We start from the raw sequence: 12,401 nt of genomic DNA on the forward strand, positions 1-12,401 counted from the left end.
ATCGTCAGATCCATCCTGCAATCTGTCTCTGGGAGATGTTTTGCAATGTGATGGGGAAATGTCCGCTTCACATATTTATAAGGAAGGAAGAGAAAAAAAACCCCAATGCTTTCCTCTGTGCCAGGGATGCCAGAAAGCTAAATTAAATCCATCAACATTGATTCATGACTAATCACCTCACAAAATAATAACAGCCATTAAGACTTTTCAAGTACTATCCTCAGATCCTGAACCTTTGGGAATCTGGGCTTAAGCAAAGCACACATTATTAAATTTATAAATCGTCACCCTGGTCTGCTTGAATTACTGTATGAAAAAAAATCTTTAAACCTAGGTTTTATATTTAAAATACAAGGTATAATTACACGCGGTATATCTTTTTCACCATTTTCTATGTGCAGAAGCTATGACATATAGTTTGGAGGATAATAAATGTTATTGAACTGACAAAACCCATGATCATATATTATGGAAAACATCAGGGTGGCAAGAAAGACAGAGCTCACGTACAACTGTTTGGAAACAAGAGTGAAGCTGTGTCAGGAATGGTGGTTTATCTTGCAATGCCAGGACTCGTTTTTCAACCATTGTACATTCAACATCATCATCCTGAATCACCACATCTTTTTTCAGTATTTTGATTGCATAGAGCTCCTCTGTCCCCTTCCTGTCTGCCAGCATCACCTGCACAAAGAGAAACAACAGGGTGAAAATCTTCCTACCTGCCAAGGAGGGAAGGTGACTCATATGCCCCAAGATTTGTATAGATGGCAATCCAGTTTTCCCTTTTATTGCTATAGACTAACTTGATCAAAACTCCCCAAATATCATCATTACTCACCCACTGCAATGAGCTGTACCAGTCATTTCAGACAATGCTTGTGCCAAAAGCCGCTGGTTAATCGCAGGCACATTGCTGAAGGGCTGATAAAATGCTAAGTCCCAGGGGACTTCTTCAGTAAAGGGCACTTTATCGCATAAGTGGTTGTTCAAGCAGACAGAAAAATAGCAGTCCTTTCTTTTGACAAACAGATTTCAAATATACATATATATATATATATATATACACTATTCCTGTTTTTTCCCCAATATTTAGCCTTACCAATGTTGGTGACTTCCAGAACTGGCAGAGTGACCTAGGTAGTAAAGCCAGAAAAGTAGACTTAATTTCCTTGAAACTGCCAAGAAGTGAGGATCTAAAAGTCAGCAACTGTTTCTTATACCCTGCCCAACAGTCTGAGTGGTTTTTTTATTTTTATTTTTCCAAGAAAACTGCCCATCATGACTGAAGCCTGCTAGTCCTTAGGGAATCACCCTATTCCATATTAAGAAATCCTCCCTCAAAAATGCACATCCTTGTGACTCTGGATTTTGCTTCTTAGAGAATTATTCATTCATTCTTCCTCAAGAAAAAAAAAGAAAAAAGAATGCGAGTGGAATAGTTATCAAGAATTCCTACCTTCCCAAAGCTCCCCTTTCCAAGGACCATGAGAAAGTTGAAATCTGTCAGCTTCACCCTGTCCAGATTGTTGGATGGCACACTTGAGTTCTTGTCTTCTGTTGGAGTAATGACTTTGTTACCAGCTGGCCCAAGTTTGGCTTTCTGAAGAACATACACACACATACACACACAAAAATAGGAAAGTAAGAAGAGTAGCCTGTTTTCTCGGCAGAATGGATCACTGGGTGAAGGTTAGAATTGGAGATGACCACATCTGAGGTGGCATTCCCAGGAGAAAGGCTGCATAACAAAATTTGCACAGACACAACTTCGAAGACTCATTCCAACAATACTTCTGACATTATTGAGTGAATTAAAGTAGAAAACTGTGTTCATGTATAACCAGATAAAAGCAGATATACTTATCTGGTTAGAAGAGCAAAACCAAAGCCAAAACCAAAGCCAAAGAAAAAAAAATCACTTATTTTCATGCCAAAAGCAGGCTTATCTGCTGTTTTTGTTTTGAAATACAAAAAATGCTTTTCAAAAATATCATGCTATAATCTACATAGGGTATTTTAGGACATAACAGTCTCTTCAGTACATTCTCTTTTAAAATGTAATTCTTAAAGTCACTGCATAGCAAGAGTTAGGAAATCTTTGACATGCATTAAGAAAAATAACCTACATTAAAAAAAAACACCAAACACAACACATGAGAATTAATGCAGATGAACATGGCCACTTTCAAACTAGCAATACAATCAACTTTGATTTTCAATCAAGTGTTGATCTGGAAAAGGGAGGAAGGGAAATATTACATACAAAGGCTCTGCCTTGGCAAGACAGTCTGGTTTGCAGAAGGTTGCAACAGTCTCAGTATTTCATATGAGACACCATGTAATTGCTCAAGTAAGTTGCATTTCAAATCTCAAAGTTAATAGAAGAGAAAAAAGTAACACTCACCGAAAGGTAATGCAGGCTACAACATAATATCCCTCTTTTTCTCAAAATAATCCCATATACCAGCAGAAGCAAAGCCAAGATGGTTTAATAACACTTCAGGATATAAGTGCTTTCCCCCATCTATCTGGTGTGTGGGTCTGGTAAGTAACCTCTAATATGGTTAATTTACTTTGTGCCATTGACATATGCTTGACATTTAAGGATAACTACTTTTCTCACTGCACTGCAAAATGACAGTATTTGCATATTATCATTGTTCTACAGATAAAGAAAATTATATAAATTAAAGTTTATTCAAGATCACACAATAAATCACCTTAAAAGTCTGGCCTGGCACATACCTTTGGCAGCCTCACTGGAAACTGGAAGATACAAACTTTCCCCTCTCCAGACAAGTTTAAAACTATGAGATTGAAAGGCACGGCTGGATTCATAGACTCCAGCCCTCTACTACTGCAGGCAGTAACATCAAGTAATCTTCTGATAAAATAACCACACGTCACTTGAAAAGCATATTCAGATTTTATGACTCTCTTCCTGCAACTTTATAAATGCAGAAAGTCTTACACCCTGCCACAGGGATATGAATTTTGGCAGTTTTGATCTCTCTCTTTTTTTTTTTTTTTTTTAATTGTAATACAGCTTAAAACGTGGAATTTCTTCCACCATTATTATTACTTGTTTGTATGAAAGCAGAACTTGGAGATGCTAATCAGGACCATGTGCTGTGCAAACGTTTAGGAAGAGCCAGTCCTAAGTCCCTGATTCTGCATGGGACAAATCCAGTGTCTGTCATGGAGCTCTTTGTCGGGACAAAGCTCCTTTCGAGGCTGCAATACAAGACGGAGCCATAAGGAAAATGAGTAAAAAAAAAGAAAAATCTTAATATCCTTTATTTGTACAAGATGAAGACATGGTTTAAAGAAGCAGCTTTGCTGGCCATGTCCTTGTGATGTTCTCACATATGGGATCTCAGATAAAAGATCCTGCTCTTCTGATACAAGAAGCAATTTCAATATCCGCCTTCTCACCAAGTAACAGAGATCCAAATCAGGCACCGAATGGAAAACACTGGCTTTATTTCTTATACTTTAAACGCACTGGGTAGGTTGTTGGCAGCCTGTTTGAAAAACGCATCATTCGCAACAACAAATCAAATTTTGTTCCCAAGGCAGTCTGTTGCTTTGGGTACAAACCTGCGGTTGAGGCAGGGAGTGCTTTCAGCACAAAAGCAGAGCGCGGCAGGTTCACCAGGAGGCTCCCGTGCTCTCTGCCGGCTCCCAGCGCTGAAAGCACCGCGCTCGCTCGGATCAAACACACGGGAGATGGAATTGTCAGGATCTGAAGGCGGCATCTTAAAATAATATTAGAGAACCAAGCCTAAGGCCTCTCTGCACCCTCGCAAGAAAATGCTTAGATTCAACGAGCAGCAGAGATATGCTCCTCTTACTTCTATTTTTTATCTTTTTTAAATTAGACATCACTCTCAATTTGATAATTTCTTTTTTCACAGGGTAGATTTTTAAGGAGAACATCGGGTGCCTCCTGCTCTGTACAGGTGGGCTTCTGTGCCGTCTGCTCCAGGTAGATGGCTAACGCCGGCAGCGGCTTATCGGACTGTACTGAGCCGTGAGTGATCTGTGCCGACGGGAAGCCGATAATCCCGGTTATCTCATCACTAGTGCTGAGCCATCTCGGTGCGTTAGCCCGGTCACTGGTGACCATAAACAGAGAACCCTGTTGCAAACCGCATGTAAGAAAAGGTAAGAACATGGCATCCACGAAATGCTGGAGAATGACCAGGCTGACTCAATGAAAGCACACGGAACCAAGTGGAATGGCCTAATGACCTTATTAAATTATCATAACCTTATCAAAGGTCTGTATTCCCCTTCAGCTAGGTCACTGACCATTTGTTTATGAGCATGAGGAAAAAAGTTTTTCATGTTTAGCATGCAAATTCCTTTACTGCTTTTTGGCTTAAGGTCCTAGTGAAAACATAGTGGGAAATTCAAAGCTGGAGAATGTGTACTGGGAAGAAAAAAAAAAGGAAACAATAATAATCCAAAACAAAACATTTCACAGATGATCCATTAAGAGCTTCCCAAAATACTGCTGCAACATGTTTCAATTATAACTTAGCCTCAGGCGTATCATTTTGTCATCATCTTGGTACTATTCAAAAAAATTTCCAGAGCTACTGGAACAAAATTAGGCTATGGGCATGGAAATAAAATTAGATAAACATGATCAAGCCATTACAGAGTCTACTTGTGCCACCAAGTTTTTGATGGGACAGTAAGACATCTTTATGAAATAAACCCTGAAAGATCTAGTCCTCATCACCTGTCTTCAAGAATTAGCTGCTGTGTATATTCCATGTTACTCAATTCATCCTGAAGTATAAATCTAAACCAAAACATCTCTTATAAGCTTCATGGAAGTTTCTACACTCAGCAGAAATGTCACAATCCATCACTAGTAATTGATGTTGATGGATTTAAGGAAAGCCTTTAACTTTGCCCTTTTATTACAGAATTTAATCCAGAATATGAGGCAAGACAAAAGTATTTCAGAAACTCAACTAACGATTTCTGGTTATGACTAAAGGATTAGGAAAATTTCTTCATGTATCAAAATTACTTTACGTTAAGTTACAGAAAATCTACAAAGTGAACGAATGCTGTGCCTTATTCAAGCAATGGGTGAAGATGCAGGGAAACAAGCATTTGCTTATAAGATTTAGTAAAGATTTGGAGAAAACACATCCAAAACACGTTGGGCTCAGTGTGCATGTGGAGAAGACCTCATCTACCCACATGCTGTGGCCATTTCTGCAGTGTTTTCGGTATCTGAGTGGGCCTTCATCTCACTTTTTGGTCGAATATTTAGTTGGCTGTGCCCATTGGAGTTGTTTAATGATGTTACATACAATACAATGACTTGCAAACTTTCTTCACACGCAGCAATGTTAATATTTCCCTCATGGCAAATAACTTGCTGAACAGATATTTTGCTAGAAAAACACTTTTCCTCAGCTTTTTGAATACCTTAACACGTGGGACATTGTTTTTTCGTATGAAGAACAATTTATATATTTCAGATACTTCAGATAGGGAACTACAAACTAAAACTACTGTTAAAATACAGTCAAGGAGAGAAGCACAATAAAATATATATATACTAGAGAAAATATTACATTACTGATGCATTTTAATTTGCATAAATAAAATGTAAAAGCACACACCATTACTTTCACCATCACCTCTGCATCTAGGATTGCCCATGATGAATAGCTTTACTGTTTATTAGAAGGGAAGAAAATGTTTGAGTCGTGTGCTCTGTTAAGGCCAACTTAAGCACTAAAAATAGGACAGATTTTGGAGAGAAGTGATTTCCAGAGCTCCTAGGAATCCTGTTTCAACAACAGGACTAACCACAGAGGAATAAAGAGACCTAGGGCTCTCTTGGATAGATAAACTGTGTGTAAGGAGAGCAATTTGTGATGTAGAGCTTTACACACACAAAACTGCAGAGCGGGGCCTTGGACCTGAGTCACACACACACACAGGTCAAGGCACCCAGATGTGATACCACAGACAGATGTGATACCACAGACAGATGTCTTCTTCCCTAAAGCTGACACTGTTCAATGGTGTCCACATCTTTCTGGATCTTGCAAAGACAACTTTTTCTCTTCAAGCTCTGGCCTTATAATCAGCCCAAGAAATGTATTTTCTCAGGTGTTTATGTAAACAAACTCAGTTTCTTGAAGAGGAGCAGGTTTTCTTACTGCTAGAAAAAAAGAACAATATGGAAAACACCTGGACCAGACAGAGAGATGGATCTGAAAGGAGGAAGAGCTAACCAGAATCACAGCCTACTGGTTGCTGTCTTAGAGAAAAGCATATTTCATAAAAAGCAGTTCTAACAGATTTACTTAAAATGTTCCATATTATTTTGGGACATACCCATCCTTACAGCATTACAAATATCACAGTTCAAACCATTTTATTGAATTTACACATTAGCGTTGGTTTTTCTGGTTTTTTTTTTTTTTTTCCCCTTTTTTTTTAAATAGCAGGAATGCCTTAGCTTGCTTAAAATTGTCCACAAACTCTTTTACAATGAAGAAATACTTTTATTCAGATTAGTCTAATGTAGGGTCGAATGACTGGTGATACTTATAAATCTTCTTTTTACCAGTTGCAGTGGCAGAGCACAAAAACGGGTATTCTAATTTCTGTGTATCCACAGCCAGCTACAACACATGTTAGTGTATGCTCATAAGGTCAAGAACAGGAAATGTTTTAACATGCTTTCACCGAGGTCTACCATGAGTTTTATATCTGATATGCCTTGAGTATTGCAGAGAGAAAATTCCATGCAACCAACACACTCTTCCAGACTCCTGGAGCAAAACCAGTTTTGCAACTACAGAAGGGACATAAATTAAAATGATTCATAAATGTTTATTGGAAAAAAGCAATGGTATTTTGCCTCTTCCTACCATGACTAAAGTTGAAAATAGCAGAATCCTACTTGAATCCACCTTTATTTTTTATGGATATTAAAACTTGCTGAAGTTGAAGATGGCATTCCAGGCCCTGGATCAATTTTCAATTTACATTCAGACTGCTTGGCTTAATATCTTTGATAAAAACACAATATTGTTACACAAAGCCAGCTTGCAGCAAACAAACCAGGAAAACAGGATGTTAAAGATAAATTAGTCTACACTGGTAGCAGAAGAGTTAATCTTAAAAGAAAACAAGACATGCACATCATCTTACTTCCTCTGGTTTGGACGCACCTTATCTCGGCCAGTTCTTTTACCCTGAAACCACAGGTGAGACATACCTTATATATTCAGCCCAAACGTACTTCTTCACGGAGTGTTACAGAAGTTACAGTGTGCTACACTGGAGAGTCTCTTGGAATTTGGTATGTGCTTTTTGGAAAAGATATCTCAGGTTTTGCAGTAAAAATATATTCAATTTATTTTCCATCTAAGTGTAACAATGGGTCTTTTAATTAGGTACAAAAAAAAAAGTCTTCTCCAAACCCTAATGAGGAGTGCAAAGCAAAGAAGTGATTTAGGGGCTAGTAATCCATTATTGCACTACATTTTCAATTGCAGTAAATGTTCTCATTGAGTCTTTTCAAAACTTTCCCTCTGTTTTTTTTACTGTGAAGACAATCTAATAGGACAAAACAATAAATCTAAACATTGGCTCTTCTGCTGTCCAGTTATTATCTATAGTTCAGAAACTTAAGAATAACGGAGCAAAAAGACTGAATCGGTCATTTTTCCCATTAGCCAATAAATAAATAAAATTTGTGAAGAATTAAAAAAAAACCCCTACACAATTGACATTCCTACCCTCAATCTCTTTATGCCAACGATCGACATGTCATTATGTTAGTGCTTTAATGCTTTGTATCGCTCACTTGCATTCTCTTCTGCTGCTGTTCGCAACATTCAGCTCAGGAAGATTGGCTTTGTTCCCATATGGCAAATGAACACTGGGTTCCAAAACTGCCCAAACTTGCAGCCATACCCCGCCACCCCCCAAGCACAGCTTCAGAAGGGAAAACCCCCCATCATTTCCCACGAAAAAATATTCAAGGCAACAAAAGGCCTTGCGACGTGCAGTTCGCTAGAGGATGTATTTCTCAGTTGTCAAGGCAACTCGCTCTTAGCAAGTTCACAGCTGCCCAGCGGGGAGATCTATCGGTAACAAATTTTCAAGAGGAGAAAGTGATAAACGAAAAAACATTTAACAACAGCGCTGGATTCCCATCACATGTGCGAGGTATATACACATACAGCACACACAACTTCTGTTTGGAAACAGTACGCTTATGGCCACATTTCATCTGTTACTTATTGGTTCCACTGACACCTACCGGGAAAAGAAATCGAGAGCTTTGTTCCCGGCAGCTGAGCCTCCTCCAGACGCCCAGCTCCGTTTTGCATTGCACACCAGCATCCTCTCCCCTCTTCTGTAGCAGATTCCACCTAGCACTGACTGCTTTGCCCATGCAGTTGCATTCAGCCGTAAATAGGAAATGAATGATGGAACAACAGAGAGCTGCACTGGCTTCAGTCTCCATGGCAAAAAAATCACAGTTTTAATAGCATGAGGGTCAGCAGTCTAAAGACTGACTGAGCAGGCTTTATCTTGGGTCCTAAGACCTTCTTGAGATCTGTGGAGCAGGAACGTCCTCTTGCCATGATTTAATCCCTCTGCAAAACTCTAACAAAATCTCTCCTTCCCCCACTGCAGTAAGTTCTCACCAGTTCTTTGCTAGACCTTAACATGCTCTTCACGTGTCACTGGGTGATGGAACAAGCCATCTCACGCTAGCCCACCTTGTTCCCAATGTTTCTCTTCCTAATTCTTAAATTAACCCAAAGCCATAGCGGAGCTGCAGGTAACAATCTGCATATCACTTAAAGAAATGGCAAAATGGGTGGTGAGACGCGAGGAAAGGAACACTGTGAATAGTAATGTTCCAGTTTCACTATTAGAGCCCGGGAGGCTTTGGCTGCAAGCGTGAAATTAATGCTCAGTTATGTCTGTCACTACCTGGACTCGACACAACAAGCATCAGAGCAGCTCAGATCTCAGACAAACCACAGAAGATGTCACTGACAGAGCTGGCAAAACTCATACTAAGGACGTAAAAAGGAGAAACTGAAATAACTTATCCGAGTCTCAAGGCAGGACAAAAAGTCCAACTCGGGTTTCCAGTCATGAAAGCTCAGTGGGGATTTTGATCAACCGGTTGAGCCATTAGCAAGTGTTTAATAAATCCAATAAATTTCAAGTCAAAATCTGGAGGAAAAAACCTCCTATTCACTGAAATGATCTCCATCATCGTGGCAGCTTGTTTCTTACTTTATTGCATTTCCAATTCCATGTAACTATAGATGCTATGAAGGACTATCAATTTCCTAGTTTATACAACTTAATTATCAGGATGCTGAGAATGTGAAATGAGAAGAGTCCATTTCTAAGCCCCAGCAAGACCTAATACTTCACCAGACTGAGTTTTAAGCTTAATACCATAACCTAATGCAAGCATGTAATTCATTAGCAGAGACTTTTGTAGTCATGGAAACAACACAGAAAAGAGAAAGTTAAGAGCCTGAGCTCGGGATGATTTAGCAACCCAGCAACTCTAACTGGAGAGGGGACGGCACGAGCGTTACATCTTGGTCCAGCCTGAGCTCATGTCCTTGCTGTTGCAAGTCAACAGAGGGAAGGAACTCCCTTGGCCATTTTACCTGTTTCCCTACAAAACATGTGCTGAGCAATCTGGAGAGATGCTTTTGCATTAAATTTCCCGTGAAGTGGAACGAAAGACAGTCTCTGGCTCTTGTGCTTCTTTCCTTGACTTAACAAATGCTTATGAAGAAGGTGGCCACACGTGGCTTTTTCCCATCTTACTGTGCACTCCTACTGATTCTTACTTGTTCCTTTCAAGAACAAATTAACTAGTGAACTAAATTACAGGAGTGTATTGCCCTAATGAATGTATACGTGCATATTTATCCATATAGAAAGGAGCGTGCTTGGATTAGACTGCAGCAGACTGAAGATGCCTGCACGAGACATTGCAATACAGCAAGACACACCCGCACCAGGGAGATGCACTGTACCATGGACATTGTCAAGGATTCACGAGGTTTACACAGATTGTTTTTCAGCCATGTATTCCTTGGTGAAATGACATTCGAGCAAAACTTCTTTGCAGAAAGAACACCACTGAAAATACGCAAATGAGCAGAAAGCTGTTTATCTGCACTTTTACATTTACTTTCATGACGGCAATGTCACTATGGTGAACTATGACATAATTAGTAAAAAATGCAATATATAAAAATGAAAATGTGTTTTTACTTCAATAGCTAAAAGAGCTATTGAAAAAATAGCTAGAAGAAAAATTCTTATCATTCCCATTGCTAGTAAAGAGGCATGAAGGCAAGCAGGATGTTTCAGAAAAATGTAAATGAAGAGGGTGACAAAACTCTACCTGAGAGTTAAATATGGACTATTTTATGTCTTCAGTTTACTTTTTCCCTCACTTCCTCTCCTCCTCCCCTTAAACTTGTGTCATATTTACCCTTTTGGTTAGTAATAGTAAATTTATTTGAAGGATTTGTCTGAAAAAAATATTTGTGCCATGTGCGAAAATGATTGAAAATGCCATTTTGCAGAAAGCATGTCCAAGAACACAGGAAACCCACTCCTGAAGCCCACCCATGTGCTGTACTGCTTTGCTCATCATGTAGGAATTTTGATATCAGGGACTCCATGAATTAATTTGGGTTACAAGTAACAGAAGGGAAAGCAGTGTGTCCCACAACAAATTCTGGATGAATAGTAAAACTGAGTTATTTTGTCTAATCCTACCACGAGCTGTGTGTTTGGAACCCACGCCTCTTGTAACACTTTGCAGGTTCACAAAATTCATGAGATAATTCTACTCAGTGACTCAGAGATTTCCATGGCGGTCGATTTCTCTCACCTAGCATATAAAGCCGTGCATGATGGAGGCAGGTAATTACAGAATTCATGAGGCACCTGAAGGTAGAGATGAACTGAGCAATACAAAGGTGAGCAGAGGCAGTACTTGCTTTTACAGCTGCAAATTATTACATATTTTGATTAGAGGAAAAATTATCATCAGTGCCAGTTAAAAATCTTGAATAAAGGGCTGTATGAAAAATGTTACACTGAATTTTATCAAAATAGCAGTTTAATTTAACGGGTTTGTATCTTTCTAAATACATACATACAAACAACTTGCATTATTTCCTTTCTTTCAGGACTTTTGCTGGAGACAGCTTTTTGCTTTGGGAGCGATTCTGTGTTCTTTACTGACCTCTTGTGGTCTCCAACTCCGAGGAGAAATTATTTTCTCCAGCCCAACATTACCTTAAACGGATGTTTACTTAGGATAAAGGCAATAAAAGAATCCTGAAGGACAATACAACAGCTTAATATACCATACAGCATCTCAGCAGAGCTGCTTATTTTGGGGGGGTTATAATCACATTCCCTGTTCTTTTTTTTTTTTTTTTTTTTTTTTTTTACTTTTTTGGGTTGCTGTATAGCAGTTAAAACTGCATGAAGTACTTGAATACATGATTTCTAAAAAATTCCCAAATTTGCCAGGCACAGGATTAAGGTAGCCATATCACCTAGAAAATGTAGACAATGAAGTCAAATGACTATGAAAGACAGTCATTTGAAAAGGGATATAGCTATCCTTAGAATAGGAGTTTCAGGGAATATCGCCCTGCACAACGGATTTCTGGCTGTAACCAGTGAAATCTAGAGAGGGATGAGTTTCCAGTTACCCATTTGGCACTGTCAACATGTTTAATCTGTTTAATAATCCTGTGGCCACCTGAGTCTACTTTGTGTTCTGCCTTTATTGCCAAACACGCTATCCCCTGCAACAGAGCAGTGTCTAACTAGATGAAATGTAATTAAAGAGGCTGCCTAGGAATAATATTCAAGAATTCTAGCAGAAATATCCTGTGGTAGTGGTAATAAAAACCCTAAACAACAAATACGATGCTAGAACAGCAAATCCCTAAGTGTCAAAAAAAGAACTGTTTTTATATATGCTCCTTCATTTTTTAATTATGCAAATTACTGCTAATTTTCAATAATAAAAAAACCTGGAGTGTAGAATTTGCTTTTAAGCAAGTTTTTCAGCATAACATGCATTTCGATATGGACAAAAAAGAATAAAATTCTGTTCTAAAATAATCTTTAAGGACTTCAGTTCTACCTGATCTTAGTACAAATCCCTGCAATCAAACACCACAGCCATGAAAAGCTGCAGACTAGGACTGATTTAAAACCTTAGGATTCTGTATCCAAGTCTTAACGTGCTGTGAAATTATTTAATGCACACAAACACACACACACAAAGATGAAGGTGTTTTCTGCATGATGTTGTGAAAATAATC

At 38.8% G+C, this 12,401-nt stretch overlaps 1 protein-coding gene across 4 annotated transcripts in view; it reads right to left on the minus strand.

Moving 5' to 3' along the window:
- PRKCA (protein kinase C alpha) overlaps positions 1-12,401 on the minus strand; it is a 162,348-nt gene that overhangs the window by 26,553 nt on the left and 123,394 nt on the right. For 3 of the 4 annotated variants that reach the window (XM_030014444.1, XM_030014446.1, XM_030014447.1), the window contains 2 exons: positions 1,460-1,603; positions 511-684 (listed from right to left, as the gene is read on the minus strand). In XM_030014444.1, the coding sequence (XP_029870304.1) occupies positions 511-684; positions 1,460-1,603 (318 nt within the window). Of the gene's footprint in view, positions 1-510; positions 685-1,459; positions 1,604-7,220; positions 7,245-12,401 lie in introns of all 4 variants that reach the window. The other variant, XM_030014445.1, reaches the window with a different exon arrangement.

The sequence above is a fragment of the Aquila chrysaetos genome, chromosome 5, assembly GCF_900496995.4.
Source record: "Aquila chrysaetos chrysaetos chromosome 5, bAquChr1.4, whole genome shotgun sequence".
NCBI lineage: Eukaryota > Metazoa > Chordata > Aves > Accipitriformes > Accipitridae > Aquila > Aquila chrysaetos.